Source organism: Neolamprologus brichardi, chromosome 2, assembly GCF_056152115.1.
Source record: "Neolamprologus brichardi isolate AB-2024 chromosome 2, ASM5615211v1, whole genome shotgun sequence".
Classification (NCBI taxonomy): domain Eukaryota; kingdom Metazoa; phylum Chordata; class Actinopteri; order Cichliformes; family Cichlidae; genus Neolamprologus; species Neolamprologus brichardi.
In genome coordinates, this window is record NC_142105.1 from 26012923 (window position 1) to 26032793 (window position 19871).

At 35.8% G+C, this 19871-nt stretch overlaps 1 protein-coding gene across 4 annotated transcripts in view; it reads right to left on the reverse strand.

The window, feature by feature from the left end:
• Window positions 1–18160, reverse strand: part of LOC118454476 (pregnancy-specific beta-1-glycoprotein 4-like) — a 53227-nt gene extending 35067 nt beyond the window's left edge. Inside the window, exons 1-8 of one of the 4 annotated variants that reach the window (XM_087849491.1) lie at window positions 18044–18160; window positions 16651–16971; window positions 14982–15302; window positions 14293–14550; window positions 6628–6948; window positions 5023–5280; window positions 4644–4766; window positions 4011–4228 (exon numbers count right to left, since the gene is read on the reverse strand). In XM_087849491.1, the coding sequence (XP_087705617.1) occupies window positions 4017–4228; window positions 4644–4766; window positions 5023–5280; window positions 6628–6948; window positions 14293–14550; window positions 14982–15302; window positions 16651–16971; window positions 18044–18092 (1863 nt within the window). In that variant the 5' untranslated portion in view covers window positions 18093–18160 and the 3' untranslated portion in view covers window positions 4011–4016. Of the gene's footprint in view, window positions 1–4010; window positions 4229–4643; window positions 4767–4919; window positions 5281–6627; window positions 6949–8464; window positions 8508–12711; window positions 12957–14292; window positions 14551–14981; window positions 15303–15824; window positions 16083–16650; window positions 16972–18043 lie in introns of those variants that run through there. The other 3 variants (XM_087849454.1, XM_087849468.1, XM_087849473.1) reach the window with 3 other exon arrangements.
• Between the last annotated feature and the right edge of the window lie 1711 nt (window positions 18161–19871).

Consider the following 19871-nt stretch of genomic DNA (forward strand, 5'->3'; position numbering starts at 1 on the left):
ACACTACAATCACATCTACATGTCTTTAAGTGTGCAGCTACATTTCTTTAGCATATTGGCAGGAAGTCAGATGCGACTCCTGTTACTGTTGTCTAGAGCACCAGTTTAGCTCACAGGGTGAGGAGGTAACTATATAAAAAAAAAAACCTCACCCTTTGCTGAGTGTCCTCTGCACACTCCCTGCTTGCCTTTCTACTTTCCAATAAAGGCAAAAACACCTGATTTTGTTTGTTTGTTTTGTTGTTGTTTTATTTAAGGCTTATGTGTTACGTCAGTTATGAGACTGTTCACTTTGAATGAGTGTGACTGCAGAACCTCAATGAACCAACAGGGGGAAACATTACACCTACTACTGTTACGGGAATTTTACTCCAATCTAAAAAAAAAATGCTCAACATACAATTAAGCTACGATTTGTGATTGTAAAAGTAGCTCATTAAAGCTAAAATCACCTGACAGGTCTCTACTCTGTTTTTTTTTTACGTTTGCTTTGAGAAAAGGAAAATAGAATTACACAATAGTAAGGGAACAACCTTTAAATATATAGATTTTTTTTACATTAAAAATGACAACTCTTATTTATAACAGTGAACAGTGGGCTATATGTTCACTGTTGTAAATTAGACCTAAACTCAAAAGGCTAATGTTTTAGTCGATTTTACACAAGTCTGTGGTTATTTTTTTTTTTAAATGAAAGAAAAGCCCCTGACATCTCAAGCATGACCTAACTTCATACTGCTGACCCTTTTCATTTAGCTTTTTTATTTTTATTTTTTTAACTTTGCACAGTCCTGGTTGAATTAATGTATAAAGCTCCTTAGCCATTCCTAATGTCTTCATATAATGAGGTAGGATAATGAGAAACAGGTGCAGTGACTTGTTGAAATATGTGCAAACATGCGCAGAGAAAGCAAAGACAGTTTGCACAATTCTAAAGCACTTAAAAGTCATTTTTTTGGTATGACCACCTAAAGAAATGAGGGACAGTTCAAGACCTTTATAAAGTACTGTATTTCAGCTCATCAACAAAGATCGGATTGCAGAAAAATAAATTACTAATGCATAATTTGACATTATGAGAGTTAATTTATGAGAGTTATTATAGGAGTTAAATAGTCACCGAAGTTTGCTACTGGATGCAGCAATAGATGCATGTCAATAAACATTCTAGTGCTTTTTAATGGATCCTGTGTCCCTGAATCACATGTTCACAGCCATATCACCAGGCTTCAGCGCTGATGTACTTAAATTCTTGATTTTGTATCAACTGAATAACCTAAGATTGTTGGAAATCATGAACTGAATTGCAGAGCAACAAAGAGCGTCCCCCTGTAACAATATTTATTTATCCTTGCGTGGTAATGTGTGCACACATTCTGAGAACACAAAAGGATAGCGACCATGCTATTGTTTAACCGAGACAAGCATGGTGTTTTCATAGTGACAGACATCTGGTTGTTTCTTGCCATTTCTTTCTTGCTAATATAAAAAAAATATTTAAAAAAGTTTGTGTTTCAGTTACATGAAAAAATAGACATGTGAAACAACATGAGAAGTGTGTGCATCTTTAACTCAATGTGTGACTTCTATCAAGAAACATTTTAGAAGCACCGAGAGCCTCAGTGTCGTGAAATGATCTGCCCAGACCTAACGACACGCCTGGTTTCACCATACTAGGAGAAATCTTTATTGTACCCAGAGACTATATAAAGGAAGTGAAACACACTCACAAAAGGTCAACATAAAAACTGCAGTCACACATGCAGTTTTTTTCTGTTATGTCTTGAAATTTTAGTTTAAAAAAAATCAGTCAGTTAAAACCAGACTGATTAACATGCAGTCCTGATAGTTATAATTAAAACAAGTGTACTATCTGCATAAACTATTTTACAGTGTTATGCAAAAGTTTGGGCATCCCTGATAATTTTCATGATTTTCCTTCATAAAACACTGTTTGGATGAGCAATTTCATTTAAATATATCATATAGCAGACGAACGCAGTGATATTTGAGAAGTGAAATGATGTTTTTAGGATTTACAGAAAGTGTGCAATAGTTACTTAAACTAAATTAGGCTGGTGCATAAATTTGGGCACTAAATCTGAATCACATGATTAGTTCATTACCAGGCCTCTGGAGAACTGCAGGAGCTAATTTAGCCATTTAAATCAGCTGTGTTGGTTCAAGGACACATCTAAAACCTGCAGGGACACCGGCCCTTGAGGCCTGGAGTTGCCCACCCCTGCCCTAAACTATGATGTTGAACAATCTTTGTTTTCAGGTCATTCGAGAGTTGTTTTAAGGCTGCCACTCAGAGAAGATGCAAGGAGGAGAAAAACTTGCAATTGGCCACCTTAAATACCCTTTCTTATAAGTGGATTCACCTGTGTATGTAGGTCAAGGGTCAATGAGTTTACCAAACAAATTTTGTGTTCCAATAATTAGTGCTAAAGATATTCAAATCAATAAAACATCATGGGTGCCCAAATTTACGCACCGGGCTAATTTTGTTTAAGTAACTATTGCACACTTTCTTTAAATCCTATAAACGTTTGACTTCCCAAATATCATTATGCTTGTATGCTATATGATATATTTAAATGATCCAAAAAAACAATGATTTATGAAGAAAAATCCTGAAAATTATCAGGGGTGCCCAAACATTTGTATACCACTGGATTTGGTTTCCTCACTGAATTTATTGTTACTTAGAAAATGAAATAGAGGGAAAAGTTTCCTGACTGAAAGGGAAAACACTGAGTGAAATACATTTTGATTAATTTATCAAAAGAAAGTTTCACTTAAAAAGATCTCTTTATAAAGTCTATTTTGTTAATGTTTTTTTAATTCTTTTTATTCTTTTTTTGAACCATCCTGTTAAGTAAAAAAGTGCTCAGTGAATTAAGTTCATGTCTTCTTTGTTGTACTTTGCTAAACCTCACCATACTGCACCCCAGCTGGTTAGACACCCATGAAACGAGCGCAAATTTCCTGTGACAGAACCACACCAGCTATAATGCATCATTTTCACAGCTTGTAGCACACATTTAGTGCTGCTAATAATAATCAGTGAGTGGAAAGTTTCAGTAATGTCAGACAGTCATTTTGAATGTAGTAAAATTAAAAACTGCAGATTCTGCACTGATAGAAGCAGTAATACACAAATAACAGCTGGAACAGACAAAAACTCATCTGTTAGACAAAACAACTCCTGCATCACAGAACAGAGATGGAACTTAACACCTCTAAGAGGCATGCAGTGAAACTGTCTGAATAATACAAGGCAGTAAAATACCTGACTTTATTTTGCGTACTTTTTCTTCCCCAACTCTAAAAAGTGGCCTCTCCCTACTTCCTTTTTGTTAAAGTTAAGTTGAGCTGCTGGTTTTGGCATTGGAGGTTTTGGATTTTGGCCTTTTAAAAATTTGTGACATTAATGAATTAATATTTCATACCATCAATGATATTACTAATTTCTTTGTTTGTTTTGTTTTTGTTGGTTTTCTTTTGTTTGTTTTTTTAAATCTGTTTTCCTTTGTCTCATCATTTGATTTACTTCAAGAATAAATAAACTATTGGAATTTTTATTTCACATCTACTGTCTGCTTTGCTATAAATATAAAGGCTTGGGCCTGATAGGCTTGAAACAAATAGTCATCACTGTCTGACCTGCTTAGTTTATTGATACTTAATGTTCCACACCCAGTAACATTTATTTTAAGTAATGACCCAACAAGTCAACTAAAAGTATTTAATGTTTAATAATTATAAAGATGTATACATTAATAATGATAATAAAACATGGAAGTGAAACAAATGATGAACAAAGTTAAATTGAAAAGAGAAACTGCTCCATTGCAACCATATAACATTTGTTCAGAGCTTCAACAGAATAAAAATGCAGAAAACACTGACACTGGTAGTATTTAAACATAGAGGAAACTTAAGACTTGATGCATTTTCTCAAAATATTCATCAGATTTAATAGTTTGTATTTCTCTGATAGGAAATCACCTTTAGCTATATTGACACGGACCTTTTGTGGTCGTGGAATAGATACAATCAACTCCTGTTGGTTCAGTGTGTCGAAGTCGCTTTGAAAACTTGACTTGGCCGTACTCCACCTCTGGCTTTGCCGCCAACCTTTGCTCTACTTGCTTCCCCTGCTGCTGCAGCATAACCCTGACATCAGCATACGTGACTTCCTGGTCATCATCTTTTTCTGCCTCTGCAGAGAAAATAAATTGAGCAAATAAAGTCAGTGAGTCATCAAAACAATAGTTTGACGTTTCATGAAACTTAACAACAACTTAACAAGAGTTAAATAAATTAGACACACATATATATTACTGATCACTTTGAGAATGAAGTCAAAATGTGCAAATTACATTTCTTGTTTCAAAACAATTGCCACGGCTGCTATACCCTCAACAAAATACCTGGTTTAGACAACAACAAACATGCGCTTTATTGCACAAGGGTGGAACCATCGCTATCCTTGCATCTGGCCATTGCCAACCATTTAAACCCAGTTAAAGAAATGGGTATCAAAAAGATCAAAAAGAATCACAACTTTCTTGGTAATATTAAATAAAGGAAAATATTTTTTGTCAGACTGAAGTAAGTTAAAGGAAGTTTTGTACCTTTTTGTTTTGCAGAGAGTTTGTTCTGTTTTTTTCTCTGAGCACAGATGACAGCTACACCCACAAATAAGAAAAATACCAGTGCTGAGAGAACAGCACCGATCAGGGGCAAAGCTGCTACTCCTAAAATGAAAGACATACGAAAACAAAACAAAAAAACTCAGTAAACACGTTTTTTGTTTTTGTTTGTTTTGTTTGCTGGTTTTACAAATGTATTTGGAAATACAGTGGAAAAAAAGAGCCATTCACATTAATGTCCCAGGTGCAAACAATGGGGAAAAAATGCAGCAAACAATTAGATGAGTTATGACATTTGTACAAAGTGGTCATAATCAATACAAACCGAATATTACCTTTTGTTTATAATAATCTCACTCACCACAGGTAGATATCTTCTCTTCTTTGGAGACATTACTGACGTTGTTCCTGACTGAGCAGACCAGATCTCCTGAGACGTGCTGTTTCAGAGTGATGATGTCATCCTCATTATTTACAGAAAGGAGCTCAGCATCTGTCAGTGTGCGTCCATCCAGAGTCCAGCTGTACTGAGGACTGTCCCCTCCCTCAGAGGAGCAGGACACCCTCCTCTCTCCCTGGGACAGACACTCAGAAACCAGCAGGACAGAGGACACAGGAGCTGAGAGAAACACACACGCAAATGACTTATGTTACTATTATAGGATCTTGATAATAATTTTCTGATCACCTGCTAAATTTGCAAGTTTGCTCACTTACGGACACTCAAAGACCTGCAGGACATGATTAGTCTCTAATTCTTATGGTAGTTTTATTATAATGAAGAGAGAACCAATAATCCAGAAAAAAACACATTACATAAAAGTTAGAATTTGATTTAAAATGATTGAATGTCATTCATAAGTATTTGATCTTCAAGCAAAGCATGACTTAGTACTTGGTGGAGAAACCCTTCTCAGCAAGCACAACAGTAATTCATTTCTTACAGTTGGTCACCAGGTTTGCACACATCTCACAAGGGGGTTTTGGTCAACTCCACTTAACAGAAACTCTCTAAATATTTTAGGTTTGTTGGCTGCTACTTGGAAACTGAAAGCTTCCTGTCATTCCACAGATATTTTACAGTAGTGAGGTCTGGATACTAGATAGGCACTTCATGACCTTAACATTCTACTTTAGCCACTACTTTGCTGCCTTGGTTGTATGTTTTGGGGCATTATCTTGCTGACAGACCTATCTCCTCCAACACTTTATACATTTTATTCATGTGCTTTTTTCTGAAATTTTTTTGGTTCAAAAATTCACACAAAATGTGTGTGAACAGTGAATCTCTGGGCCAATAAGCACATGTTCAAATGTAACAAGTTGTGAGTTGTATTATACATATCTGTTCTCAGAGTGTATCAACTACATAAAATTGTCTGTCTTTGAAATTCACTGTTCCCTAACCACAAATGAGAATATCAGTGCATAATTTAGTATTTGTAATTCAAGATTCTGCTTTTTCATTAATTGAATAATATCATTTTTAATCCAATGTTAAAAAATATATAAAAAAAATAGGTTATTTTCCACACATAAAGATATTTATAAATGTCTTTATTATATTCAACAATAGCCTTACAGTACTCATTTAAACCATGTGTTTGACCTGAATTCCAATTTTTGTTTCAAACTCAAACCAATTATGCTGTGTGCATTCATTTTTTGTTTGCATAAAAACATCTGCAAGCATTTCTTTGTGTGTATCTTGTAGGACCTTTAATCATGCTCTACAATTTTTATTTTGATGTAATAATTTTATGTTTCTGCCTATTTGCTTTGTTTGGTCAAATTGTATTAAATTAAATTGTATATAGTTTCACTACAACAAGAGTATATATTACATTCTCAAATTAAGAACAGGGAAAGTCCAAAATGCATGGATCTGAAATTTATTGGGATATATTATATACATAGTAAATAAAAATTTTAATTCGTGCTTTGTTTTCCAACAAGGAAAACTTACCTTGAAGAAACAACTGTAGAGTCCGCTCACCTGATGATCTTCCATCTGAATTAAAGGTTTGAAGGGTATAATTACCACTGTCATTCCTGCTGATGTCATTGATCCTAAATGTTCCATTACTGGGAAAAAAGAGATATCTATGTTCTATGCTATTTGAATAAAACGTATTATTTCTGACAGTTAGTATTTTTGATGAATTCTTTGACAGATCATATCTAGGTATTTCTGCAGTGCTGTCCATCAGTTGAAGGTCCACAGTTCCTCCCAAAGCTCCATAACACTGAGCTCCATCCTGTCTGCCATCACAGGATGTTCCCATACCTGAAAATTTTGAAACATTAATAAATATTTGTCTCAGTTCACACTATGTGAACAAGCATTTTTTTGGCATGCAGATTAACATTACACAGGTCTGTGAGTGAAGCACATTGTGTTAAGGCTCAGCTAGCAGCACTATTTTAGAATTAGTGTCACGTTTTGACATTTTTGTCTGGAAGTCCAAACAGTAGAATGATTTTAATTTAGCTGCAGCTTGTACATGCTGGCTTATCATTACTACTGAATCATCTACTGTGATACTTCAGATAGTACAACAGAGTATTATAGCCACATTAAGAAAAAATATATATTGGTGATCAATTATAGTTTTGGCTACGCGGTTGCAAGACTCTCTACAAAATGCCTGGTGTAGATGAGTTAGTGAAACAAACTAATCACCGTATTACATCACATAGCATACATCCTCTTTATTGGACAAGGGTGCAACCATCGATAGCCTTGCATCTGTCCATTACCAGCCATTTCCTTTCCAGCCAACTCCAGCAAGTTGGATTGTTTTTCCATCAGATACAACTTTCTGCACCATCTTTTCAAAGTCCTTATACTGATCACCACAAACCACTGTTTATGAAATAAAAGGGGAATCATTTCCTTCCTCGATTCCAAGGTATGATTTCACTAACTCAGTGAGTATAGCTAGTCTAGCGGATTGTCTTAAAACAAGTGTACTCTCCTCATTTGGACTTGAAGTAGATTTTCCTCTTTAATCTCACAATTTGGACATTATTCTTGAAATAATCAGTAATATTTTTTTCTTAATGTGGCTCTTAGCACTCCACCATAAAATAGAGCCATTTTAAATGGTTGTGGTCTTTCTGCAAAATGTAAAGGTGCCTGCTGCGACAAAAATGAACAGTTCCGACACTTTGATGTTTCAGTTAACTTTCCCCCATAATTATGACAAGTTGTTGTTAATGTGAAATCTGTTCACATATACCATAGTTGTAGTAGATACCCAAAATAAAAAATATGATATATTCTAATAAACAGTGTTTGCACTGATATTACACTGATAGTGTCTGAAAACTGCATTTAAAACACATTTATATTGTAGATAACTGAGGGCTTTTCCAAAATCTAAATAGATTAAATAAATAAAAAAATTCTAAAAATGGTACATCTTCCATCATATTTGATTATTAATAAAACTGTGATGGAGCTAATTCAGGTGATTAAAATTAGTTATATATTATTTAAACAGTTCTTCTTCCATAACTGTATGTACTTTTAGTGCATATCCACATGAAATTGATATCAGAATTTGATATTATTATTACAAGGAACCAAACTGTGTAATTTAAAAACAGTTAAAGCATTCTGTAATTGTAATTATATTCAACAGATCTATTGTTGATTTTTTCTGTGTTTGAGATTCTTCATCCATAAGAAAAAAGTCAAACCTTTTCACTGACTTTACTGGATCCCATAGCTGTAAAACATGTTATTCTATTTTGAAATGTAGAATTAAGTATTAATTTTGAAATGTTACGTGGCTCACCATGAGACACTCGAAAGAACAGCAACAATACAACAGCTTCCATGTCTGCTCAAGGTTCAGCTTCTGTTGATCCAGACAGTGGCTTTCAAGCTTCAGTTCAATGTATGCTGCTCTGAACAGACTGCTGTGTCCTGTTGGTGAACCGCCTCAGAGAGCAATGCGCAAAACTCTTTGTGTTAGGTTTTATTGATGAGGGGATGGAAGGAGGTGGCATCAGTGTTTCTTCCTTTTTAGCTTTCAAGAAGAGAGGGAAACATCTCATTGATACTAAAAGAGGTTTTGAGAATAATTTCTTAAATTCCTAAGAAATCAGTTCACCTGTATTACAGAATTTAGTTTTTAGTTATAATAATTTAGTTTTTATTAATAATAAATTTTCTCTCTCTTTCAAAAAAAGTCACTCCGGATGACCACTAACTTTTTAAACACTATGCAATGAATTGATATATTTTATACTTATACAAATAATTACAGGTCATCTTTAAAGCTTGGCAAATCTCAAGTTTTAATAGTACAAATCTTAAAGCATTAAAGTCCAATAAGCCACTAAAACACAGTTAATCCAGTAATAGCATGCTGCAAAATAGCACCATCTCTTGGTAAAGAATAATGTCAATGCCGCTGAGGCCAAGGGGCAGAATGGACCTTATATACAGATGCAAACAAAGAGGCTCAAAAAAATGGCGTGAATAACGTTTATTTACAAAGATGTAATTTTTAAATGTAAATGACAAATACTAGTGCAGGGAACTGTTTACAGGGGCTATGTATATCAAGCTATGTATATCAGTGAAGGCAACAATAGATCCTCAGCACTTAGCTCTTGCATTTATATACAGTGTTATGCAAATGTTTGGGCACCCTTGATAACTTTCATGATTTTCCTTCATAAAACATTGTTTGGATTAGCAATTTATGAAATAGCAGACAAACACAGTGATATTTGAGAAGTGAAATGACGTTTATAGGATTTACAGAAAGTGTGCAATAGTTACTTCAATTCAATTTTATTTATATAGCACCAAATCACAACAAAAGTCGCCTCAAGGCGCTTCATAGATACAGAGAAAAACCCAACAATCATATGACCCCCTATGAGCAAGCACTTTGGAGACAGTGGGAAGGAAAGACTCTTTTAACAGGAAGAAACCTCCGGCAGAACCAGGCTCAGGGAGGGGCGGCGATCTGCTGCGACCGGTTGGGGTAAGAGAAGGAAGACAGGATAAAGACATGCTGTGGAAGAGAGACAGAGGTTAATAACAGATGTGATTCAATGCAGAGAGGTCTATTAACACATAGTGAGTGAGAAAGGTGACTGGAAAGGAAAAACTCAATGCATCATGGGAATCCCCGGCAGCCTACGTCTATTGCAGCATAACTAAGGGAGGATTCAGGGTCACCTGGTCCAGCCCTAACTATATGCTTTAGCAAAAAGGAAAGTTTTAAGCCTAATCTTGAAAGTAGAGATAGTGTCTGTCTCCCGAATCCAAACTGTGCGTCTGGCAGCACATATGAACTAGCTAGTCGATGGGAGACACTCAGAAAGGCCGGACAGCCCTGATCCTCAAGGACCCCCAGAAGGGACTGGTCCCATCTAACTACCGGCTGCCTTGCCGGTAGTTGGATGGGACCAGTCCATTTAAGATGAACAGGCACATGGCAAGAATACCAGAGGCACAAAACATTAGCTCCTGGTAGACCGAGCAGACAGCCAAGATTGCAAGACTATGCTAACCAACCTGTGCACTGGATTGATTACAAGAGGGTTTATGACTCAATGCCCCACACCTGGATTTGTCCTGCAGACAGACAAAATGGTGTTGGCTAACCAACCGGAAATAGTGGATGTAGAAACAGAAGAAGACAGCCGTAGTGATAGATGTAGCGATGACAGTAACATCCGAAAGAAGGAGAATGAGAAGTTTGAGAAATACCAAGGGCTTAGAGAGGAGTTTGAGAAGATGTAGGGGGTTAAGGTAACAGTGGTCCCAGTGGTAATCGAAGCACTAAGTGTAGTGATTCCCAAGCTAGGTGAGTGGCTCCAGCAGATCAATATTCAAGATCTCTGTCCAGAGAGAAAAAAAAGAAGAAAAAAAAGAATACTGCTAGCATAATGGACAGGTTTTTAATGGGGGCTCTCACATAAAAGCAAAGCAGAGGTTGAAGCATTGCAAAATATGCTTCCAAACCAACTCCCTTCCAAGCCAAAGGCTAGAAAATATGATGATGCACATCTTGTATTGGGCTTCACCTGCACAACGACGGTGCCAATGTAGGTATACTGACAGAATTTGTTTCCCCTGCATTGGGAGCACGTGCTGGGCTGTCCAAATCACGGACAAACAGTATCCCACATTATGGATTTTCAGTTCACAAACACTTCTAATAATGACATTTTGGCAATGTTGTAAAATAAAGGGGGGCCCAGCAAAAAAAAAAGTTACAATCGAACCAGAGAGAAAAAAAAGTACACTTTCTCCAGTCTGGAATCATTGTAATCTCATAATGTTAAATAAGGTACATGTTTTCCGCTCCTATGCTTATGTATTCCTGCCTCATCAGTACCATGTGGAAGAGTGTTTTTCCAAAGCAGGAGAACTGATCTCAAACAAAAGCTTCTGATTTCTTAATAAAAATCTGCCTTTTCCCCTTACACACATAAGTACACAAGCACACAGTCAAAAGCACTTATATTTCCTAAACCAAACTTCCCCTTTATTTCACATTTTTCTCTCATACTTCCTTGAATAACAATAAAGTATAAAGTATTTTTCTGTTCTAAACATTACACACTGTATTAGTCAATTATATTATTTTTTATTATATTGAAATTATTTGGAATATATAGACTTCTCTTTCATTTAGATTAACACTTTATCATCAGCTGGTTTTGTAAACAGGAAAACAGATGTCAGAATAAATATACCTAGTTCAGTTCCTTGGCACAACCTTTATCCACTTTGCCGGCAATACTTCTTTTGTCCTGCAGATGTCGGTATTGAGCGATACACTCCACTAGAAGTAATCTACCCATCATTACTCTCTGCCATATGTTAAAATAGCTAAGATAGCTCACTAAATGTAAAGCTATAACAGTTTTTTTTATTACACATTAAAACAGCTAAATAAAAAAACTTTAAGTTTAGTTATTTTAATAAGGACTTGGACTTGGGCCCCTGATCGGCACCGGGCAAAGTGGTCTGGTGCAAACCAGGGGAAGGCCCATGGTGGATGTTGGCACAATGTGAATTCTGACCAGTGCTCTGTCAAAGTGAAGAAATTCAATGAAGCACGGGTAAATGGCGAGAGTAACTATGATTCTCTTAAGGTAGCCAAATGCTTTGTCATCTAACTAGTGAAGTGCGTTCAATTCCAGAGAGAGTTCAATTCCCACCATCAGGCTGGGGTCTTGTTGTGCTAGTCTGCATGTTCTCCCAGTGTTTCTCTCCGGGTACTCCAACTTCCTCCCACAGTCCAATGACATGGAGTTAGTGAGGATAGGTTAATTGGAAACTCCAAATTGCCCATAGGTGAGAATGGTTGTCTGTGCCTATGTGTTAGCCCCGTGAACAACTGGCGACCTGCCCCTGCACCGTGCCTCTCGCCCTAAGACAGCTGGGATAGGCTAAAAAGGATAATGGCAGAGAATGGATTGATGTAGTTTAATAATTTTTTGGCAGTGACAATAAGCATGAAACAGACTGAGTACAAAAATCATTTACTGTTTAATGCATGATTATTTAGTCAACTAAAATATTTGTTCTATCAACTATGTCTGTAAATCACCTAATGTTCACTATAAATGTTAATATGTTATACAAAATTATTTTTACAGTGTAGAAGCAGAAGTAAAAGCAAAGTATACAATATGAATATTTACTAAATTAAATGCAATCTTTAGTACAATGTAAACTTATTTTATAACATCATATTTCGATATAGGATTTTCACTTCAGTAAGAGAAGAGTATTTACATCTTTATTTATTTGTCAATACACTGGCAAAAACATATTTAACTCTCCAAAATGCTGAATACATTTTTTCAACAAATTCCCAAATAAAAGGCAGAAAGCATCATTAAAAAAAAAGGTTTAAGATTCCTGAAATAAAATTTAGTATAAACAGCAGTAACAAGTGGGCTGATTCTTTTTGTTTATAGCGTTTTCTAATTTCAGCTTTACCTAGAAAAAAAAAGTGGCAAATGACTATGGACTACTTATCTTACATCTTTTTTTCTATTAGTTTCCACAGAATCCAAATCCAAAAATACTCATAGCTTCACCAGATGAAATTTGCAACTTAGTGTTGGCCTAAGTTGCAGAATTTCTCATTTCGACCATCAAAACAGAGTTTTCTGGGAATTCTGTTTGCGGGACAGCAGAGGCTTCAACTTTTTCATTTTTCTTTTTCTTCCAAGTAAAGTAGATGGAAATCCCAATTAATAAGACAATTACCACGACTGCTCTCAAACCACATATAGGCAAGGAAATATCTGTTCAGAGACACAAAAATCACAAGCAAAGTTAATGATGTGACAGAAGAGTTATCAGTTATATACTGTGGTTCATATCTACTTTTGTGCTGACTCTTTATTTACAACGACTCATCACACCAGGTAGTGGCATGTATTTGATTTGTAAGATTTTCTTTTTTACATATATCATTCCAGATACCATTTCTGAAGCAACCCAAGGGGATTTTTGTTTCCTCCAAAGAGCTTTTGGTCATTAGGCAAATGTGCAAACCACTACACTATTCAGCCACTACTATGGTTCACATTAGTTAAATCCTTTTCCAGTTGTCAAAGGCGTCAAGAATGGTGAAATAGATAACATAGATGTGTCTACTAGGAGGATGAGGGGTATCATTGGTGGATGCCACTATTTTTTGTTGATTGTGATCTTTAAGACTTGCAGGCACACAGTCTAGTGTTAGGTGGTCATGAACGGAACGGCTCGTAGGGCTGACTCTTTGAAGTGAATGACGCTGAGCAGAGGGAGAAAGGGCGATACTTACACTTGCAGCAGCAGTAGCACATGAACCGAGCAGGAGGGAGAAAGAGAAAGAGAGCCAGGGGCAACAACAAGTGACAACATCGACACATTAGAAAGTTATAGTGAAAAAAATGAGTGACACCAAGAAAAGATGCAAAATCTGGAACCATTTCAATTTTATTGACAATACAAAGGTAGAGTGTAGAGTCTGCAAGAAAAGAATAGCATGTAGAGCCGGCTCCACAAACAACCTGCACAGGCACCTGAGAACTGTCCACCAATCAGTGCAATGAGAAGATGCTTTTTTTTTCTTTTTGTTTTGCATATTTGAATCTATATTTTATTGTGTTGTGGTTTGCAGTGTTTTGTGATGTTTCACTTTAAATTTGTTTAAAAGGAAAAAAGCAGAAAATTTAAAGGGTTAAAAGTTTAATTGTAAATAGTTGTTTTTTTGTATTTTATAATTTATTTGATATTTAACATTTATCATTTATAATTTATGTGGCGTGAATAAATAAAAGCATATGTAAATAATAAACATATATAAATAATAAACATGTTTTTCCATTAGTAATTTATTTTGTGTATAATTTTATATTGTTGTTGATATTAAATTAATTAAAGCAACAAAACAAACCAAAGAGCTGCTTGGGAGCTGAAGAGTCAGCTCTTTTTAGTGAGCCGAGCCAAAAGAGCCGGTTCTCTAAAAAGAGGAATTGCCATCAAAACCACTGTCTGTTGTTGGTTTAAGACAGACTGTTTATGGCTGCAAGTGCACAGACAATATATTACAGATAATATAATGATTATTTTTTTCATCGTGTTCTCACTCACCACAAGTACTTAAGCTCTGTTCTTTGGAGACATCACTGACATTGTTCCTGACTGAGCAGACCAGATTTCCTGAGACGTGCTGTTTCAGAGTGATGATGTTACTCTCATTATTTACAGAAAGGATCTCAGCATCTGTCAGTGTGCGTCCATCCAGAGTCCAGCTGTACTGAGGACTGTCCCCTCCCTCAGAGGAGCAGGACACCCTCCTCTGTCCCAGAAATAGACACTCAGAAACCATCAAGACAGAGGTCACAGGAGCTGAGAGAAAAACACAAAGATGACTTTTGATACCATAATAAGATGCACTTTCATGCACTATGTGCCTCCGCACTTGATGCCCCTAATCTCTCACATGGTCTGCCACTTGGCGCTGAGTTTCTGTAGCTACTGAAATCTTCCACTTTGCAAAAATTTCACTTACAGTTGGTTATGGAATATCTTGGAGAGAACAAATATCTCAAAATAACTTGCTGCAAAGGTAGTATCCTGTTACAGTAACATACACAACCTCAGTGAGCTCATTAGAATTATTCATTAATTCACAAATGTCTGTAGAGGCAGAGTGCATGGCTAGCTGTTTGGTTTCATACATCTGTGTCAATGGAACTGAAACCAGCTGAATTCCAAGATTAAGAGATGTGACCCAATTGCATTTACATCAATTAAAGACTGTATTTCCCAACGTTTACCTTGAATGAACAGCTGTAAAGTCCGCACACCTGATGGTCTTCCATCAGAATCAAAGGTTTGAAGGGTATAATCACCACTGTCGTTCCTGCTCAGGTTATTGATCCTAAATTTTCCATTTCTGGGAAAAAAGCTATATCTATGTACTATGGTATTAGAAATAACCTTATTATTTCTGACAAATAGTATTACTAATGAATTCTTTAATAATCGGTATCTAGATATTTCAGAGGTGCTGTCCATCAGCTGGATGTCCACAGTTCCTCCCAAAGCTCCATAACACTGAGCTCCATCCTGTCTGCCATTACAGTAAGTTCCCACACCTGCACAATTTTGAAACATTAAAAAGAAAAACATATATGATTCATTAGTTTCTGTTTAAGTGAGTCCAAACTCACTTAAACACACCACAACAAGGCTGCCAAGGTTCATAGTGAGCTAAGAATTTACCACTCCCACTAACACTGGTAAAAAGACAAAAACAGAATGAAAACTCTGCTCAAATGGTCACGTACTGAAGATGTAGCCAATAGATTCTTACATTAATATATTAAATAAAAAATCAAAGTACACAAATCTTACTTTCTTGTATTTGTGGTGCTTTAATTTCCCTGAGGACCGAGTCAGATATTTTGTAAGGTTAAAAAGCTAGGTTCACTTGTTGGTTTAATACACAAGGTTCTATTGGCTTCATACACCCACCCTGACACCTGTGTCCCATTGATTGAGGTGCAGTTGATGAAAATAAAGCCTATCCATAAAAACATATAATTCATGAATAAATGTACAAAGTGACCATAATAAACAAAGTCATGATATTGTTTTATCAAAATGTTCTCACTCACCACAGGTAGATATCTTCTGTTCTTTGGAGACACTATTGACATTGTTCTTGACTGAGCAGACCAGATGTCCTGAGATGTGCTGTTTCAGAATAATGATGTCATCCTCATTATTTACAGAAAGGAACTCAGCATCTGTCAGTGTGCGTCCATCCAGAGTCCAGCTGTACTGAAGACTGTCCCCTCCCTCAGAGGAGCAGGACACCCTCATCTCTCCCTGGGACAGACACCGAGAGACCAGCAGGACAGAGGACACAGGAGCTGAGAGAAACACACACAGATGAGTTTAGATACTATAATAAGATGCACTTTCATACACTGTGCTTCCTTCTGTGTAACTTTACATGGCCTGTAACTTGGTGGCTGATTTTCCATAGTAGCTAAAATTTTCCACTGCAGTTATTTGACTTACAGTACATCGTGGAATATCTAAGAAGGAAGACATATCTCAAAATAACTTGCTGCAAAGGTAGTATCCTGTTACAGTAACATGCACATATTCAGTGAGCTCTTTAGAATTGATTCATTTACTCACAAATGTCTGTAGAGGCAGACTGCATGGCTAGGTGCTTGGTTTCATACATCTGTGTCAATGGAACTGAAACCAGCTGATTTGAAAGATTAAGAGATGTGGCCCAATACTTCGGTGAACGTAGTGTGCATCATGTAGGTTATTAGCATTAGCATTATTTATGGCTAATTCATATGCTAATTCGAAACAGGGGATGCACAAAATATACGTATCTGAAATTATGTATACTATATTATAAAGATATCCAAAACAATATTACATTTACATCAATTAAAGGTTGAATTTCCCAATGTTTACCTTGAATAAACAACTGTAAAGTCCGCACGCCCAATGAATATCCATCTGAATCAAAGGTTTTAAGGGTATAATCACCACTGTCTGTCCTGCTCAGGTTATTGATCCTAAATGTTCCATTACTGGGGGAAAAAAGAGATCTGTGTTCTATGTTATTAGAGAGAATCCTTTTATTTCTCACATATAGTATTATTAATGAATTCTTTAACAACTGGAATCTCGACATTTCTGAGGTGTTGTCCATCAGCTGGATGTCCACAGTTCCTCCCAAAGCTCCATAACACTGAGCTCCATCCTGTCTGCCATCACAGTGAGTTTCCACACCTTCGAATTTTAAAACATTAAAAAAGAAAAACATTTGTGATTTGTTAGTTTCTACCAAATAAATGACAATAAAAAATAGATTAACATTGTCAGCAAACCAAAATTTACTGATGTGAGGACTTTTACTTGTTAAAAAGTATTTTTTGTATTACCATGTTTATACCTAATATCAAATTATGTTTTGGATAACCCAGTGTTTTAATTGAATGGTATCAAATTATTTATAGTAGCACTACTGCCATAAATCTGTCAGCTCTTAATATTTAACTCAGAGTAGATAGCAGTTTTGCAATTTGTAGGTAATAGAGGATCAAGAACAAAATTCTGCATCTATAATCCCAAAGTTATCACACACGAATGTGTCCAACCTTTACTAATATACTAATATATATAAATAAGAAATACAGGTAGACACATTCTCCACATTTTAGACGAATGCAAAAACTAAAGTATTTTCATGTGAAAAAAGAAAAGAAATGGGTGCTTGTCAAAAAGAAAACAGGAACCCATATTTCAGAGGAAAGAAACAAACAGGACGGAGATGTCCATTTCTGAAGGTGGCCTTATAAATGAAAAAGTAATGCAACCGATACATTCTTCAGCATATCAGTAGTCACGGCATGACATAAATAACTTAAGATATGGATTCCTAGAAACAGCCAATCAATAAGTTGAAACACATTCTTCAAAATCAGACAGTCCATCAAAGTAACAAATAAGTTTGATGTCTCTGATAAGGATGGAAAGAATAAAGTCCTTTAAAAAGCCAGAACTCACTTAAACACACTGCAACAAGGCTGCCAAGGTGCATAGTGGGCTAAAAATTTACCACTGCTACTAAAACTGGTAAAAAGACAAAAAAAGGAACTAAAGCTCTACTCAAATGGTCATGTACTGCAGATGTAGCCAATAGATTCTTACATTAATTTAATAAAATAAATCAAAGTACAGATATTGTAATTTTGTGTAAGTATTTGTGCTGCTTTAACATCTCTGTGGACGATGTCAAATATTTTGTACAGGATAAAAAAGTATTAAATAATGAGTGCCACATGTAAAAAGAACAGCTCACCATGAGACACTCCCAGGAGAATCAGCATCAATCCCAGCACAGCTTCCATGTCTCCTCACTGGTCAGTGTGTTTCTTTATTAAATACATGCACATATGTCCAGCAGTTAACAGTTAAAAATGGCTCCTGCTACTGATCAGCTTCTTTTAAAAAGCTCCTCACATTAGAAACGGAAGCAAAACCAACATACTTAAAGAACGATCAGAAAGACTGTTCTCACTCTGTGTGTGGAAATGTGAAAAAGGAAGTACAACTAGCATGTTCATTACTTTGCAGATTTTTTTTAATTATTACTCACACTGTCACTGGACTATTTTTAGTCTGTAACAAACTAACACTATCCTGCCGATCACTCAGTTTCTACCACAATGTCATGTAGTTTAATTCAATTCAACAGCAGCCCCATGTATATTCCATCTTAAGTCCATATTTTGGTGCTGATACAAAGATACACACATCCGTGAAGAAAAAAAAACACTTTTAAAACATTTAAAAATGTTCATTTTAAGTTCAGGGATTTGGTATTTATGGTATTTAGTGGTTTGAATTTTTGTTTTTGCCAATACTTTTTATTTATAGCAATGCAAGTTCTGAAAAGTAACACTATTACTCATTATTAATGTATTGTCTTGAAGCATTCTTAATAATAGCTGTTTTTCTCCATCATCATTATTTTTTCCACAAAGGGGAACCTGAATTAACACGGTCAATAATTAATTATTTAAAATAGGACTACATTACTGATGATTATGAGCATGACAGTATGACAGACTTTTATAGAAGCTTTCACGTTCTGGCAACCCACAGATAAACTGCTCTATTTTACTGAGATGCAAAAAGGCACAACTTACACTGTCCATGTTTCCTGTTAGTTATCAGCTTCAAATCAAAATATGTAAATTTAGATCTGTTAGAATGTGACTACTTTCACAGTATTTCAGTACTGACTACTGAAAGCAGCTGTCATTAGTGATCAGTTTCAGATAAGAATGTGTGAACTCAAAGACAGGAAGTGATTAGAATGAAGCTAAAGAGAGAGAAAAGAGAGAAGTTGTCTTTCAGTTTAGACATACTAATACTTCCAAACCAAATATGTAATTATCTTGTTTAGCTAATCATGCAGTTTCACTGACACTGTAATATTTACAACTAAAATAAATAAAATAACTAAATAAAATTGAAATTAATAAAAGGTAGGAGGTTAATATGTATTTTGAAGCCAGTTTAACACAGATATGATGAAAATTACAATTTGTATTTAAGTTTAAATTACAAATTACTTCAAATCTCAAAACACATTCATAGACATCAATGATTGTTCTGTTGTTCACAGGTTTTAAAATGTTTTCTGAAGTTGTTTATGTTGAGGTTACGTGTTAATTAGTTTCACCATAGAAGTTATTTTGCACAGAAGGAAGTGAAGCAAAATAAGTTTTACCATACAAACAACAAGTGTGCATGCAAATTTTACCATGCAGAGACTCTCCATGATTGTTCTTGGTGATATTCTGCTCCTTTCTAGCTAAACCTAGACTTGTCACAGTCAGCTTGGAGCGAGGAGCAAATGAAGGAAGACCCAAATTTCATTGTAAACCCATAGCTGACAATGAAAACTGCTGGCTGGGTTTGTCTGAGCCTCCAGCTGGCCCAGAGCCATGCTGCACAAGTTCATATGAGACCATAGTGGGAGCTGAAACATGCACCTTTGGGAATCCAGGGCAAACTTAGACCTCCGACTCAGCCTCTGGATTCGAAAATTAAATTGAATTGAATTGAACCTGTTCCTTGTTCCCTCACCCTCCTGTCTGTGTATATATAGTGTCTGTTTG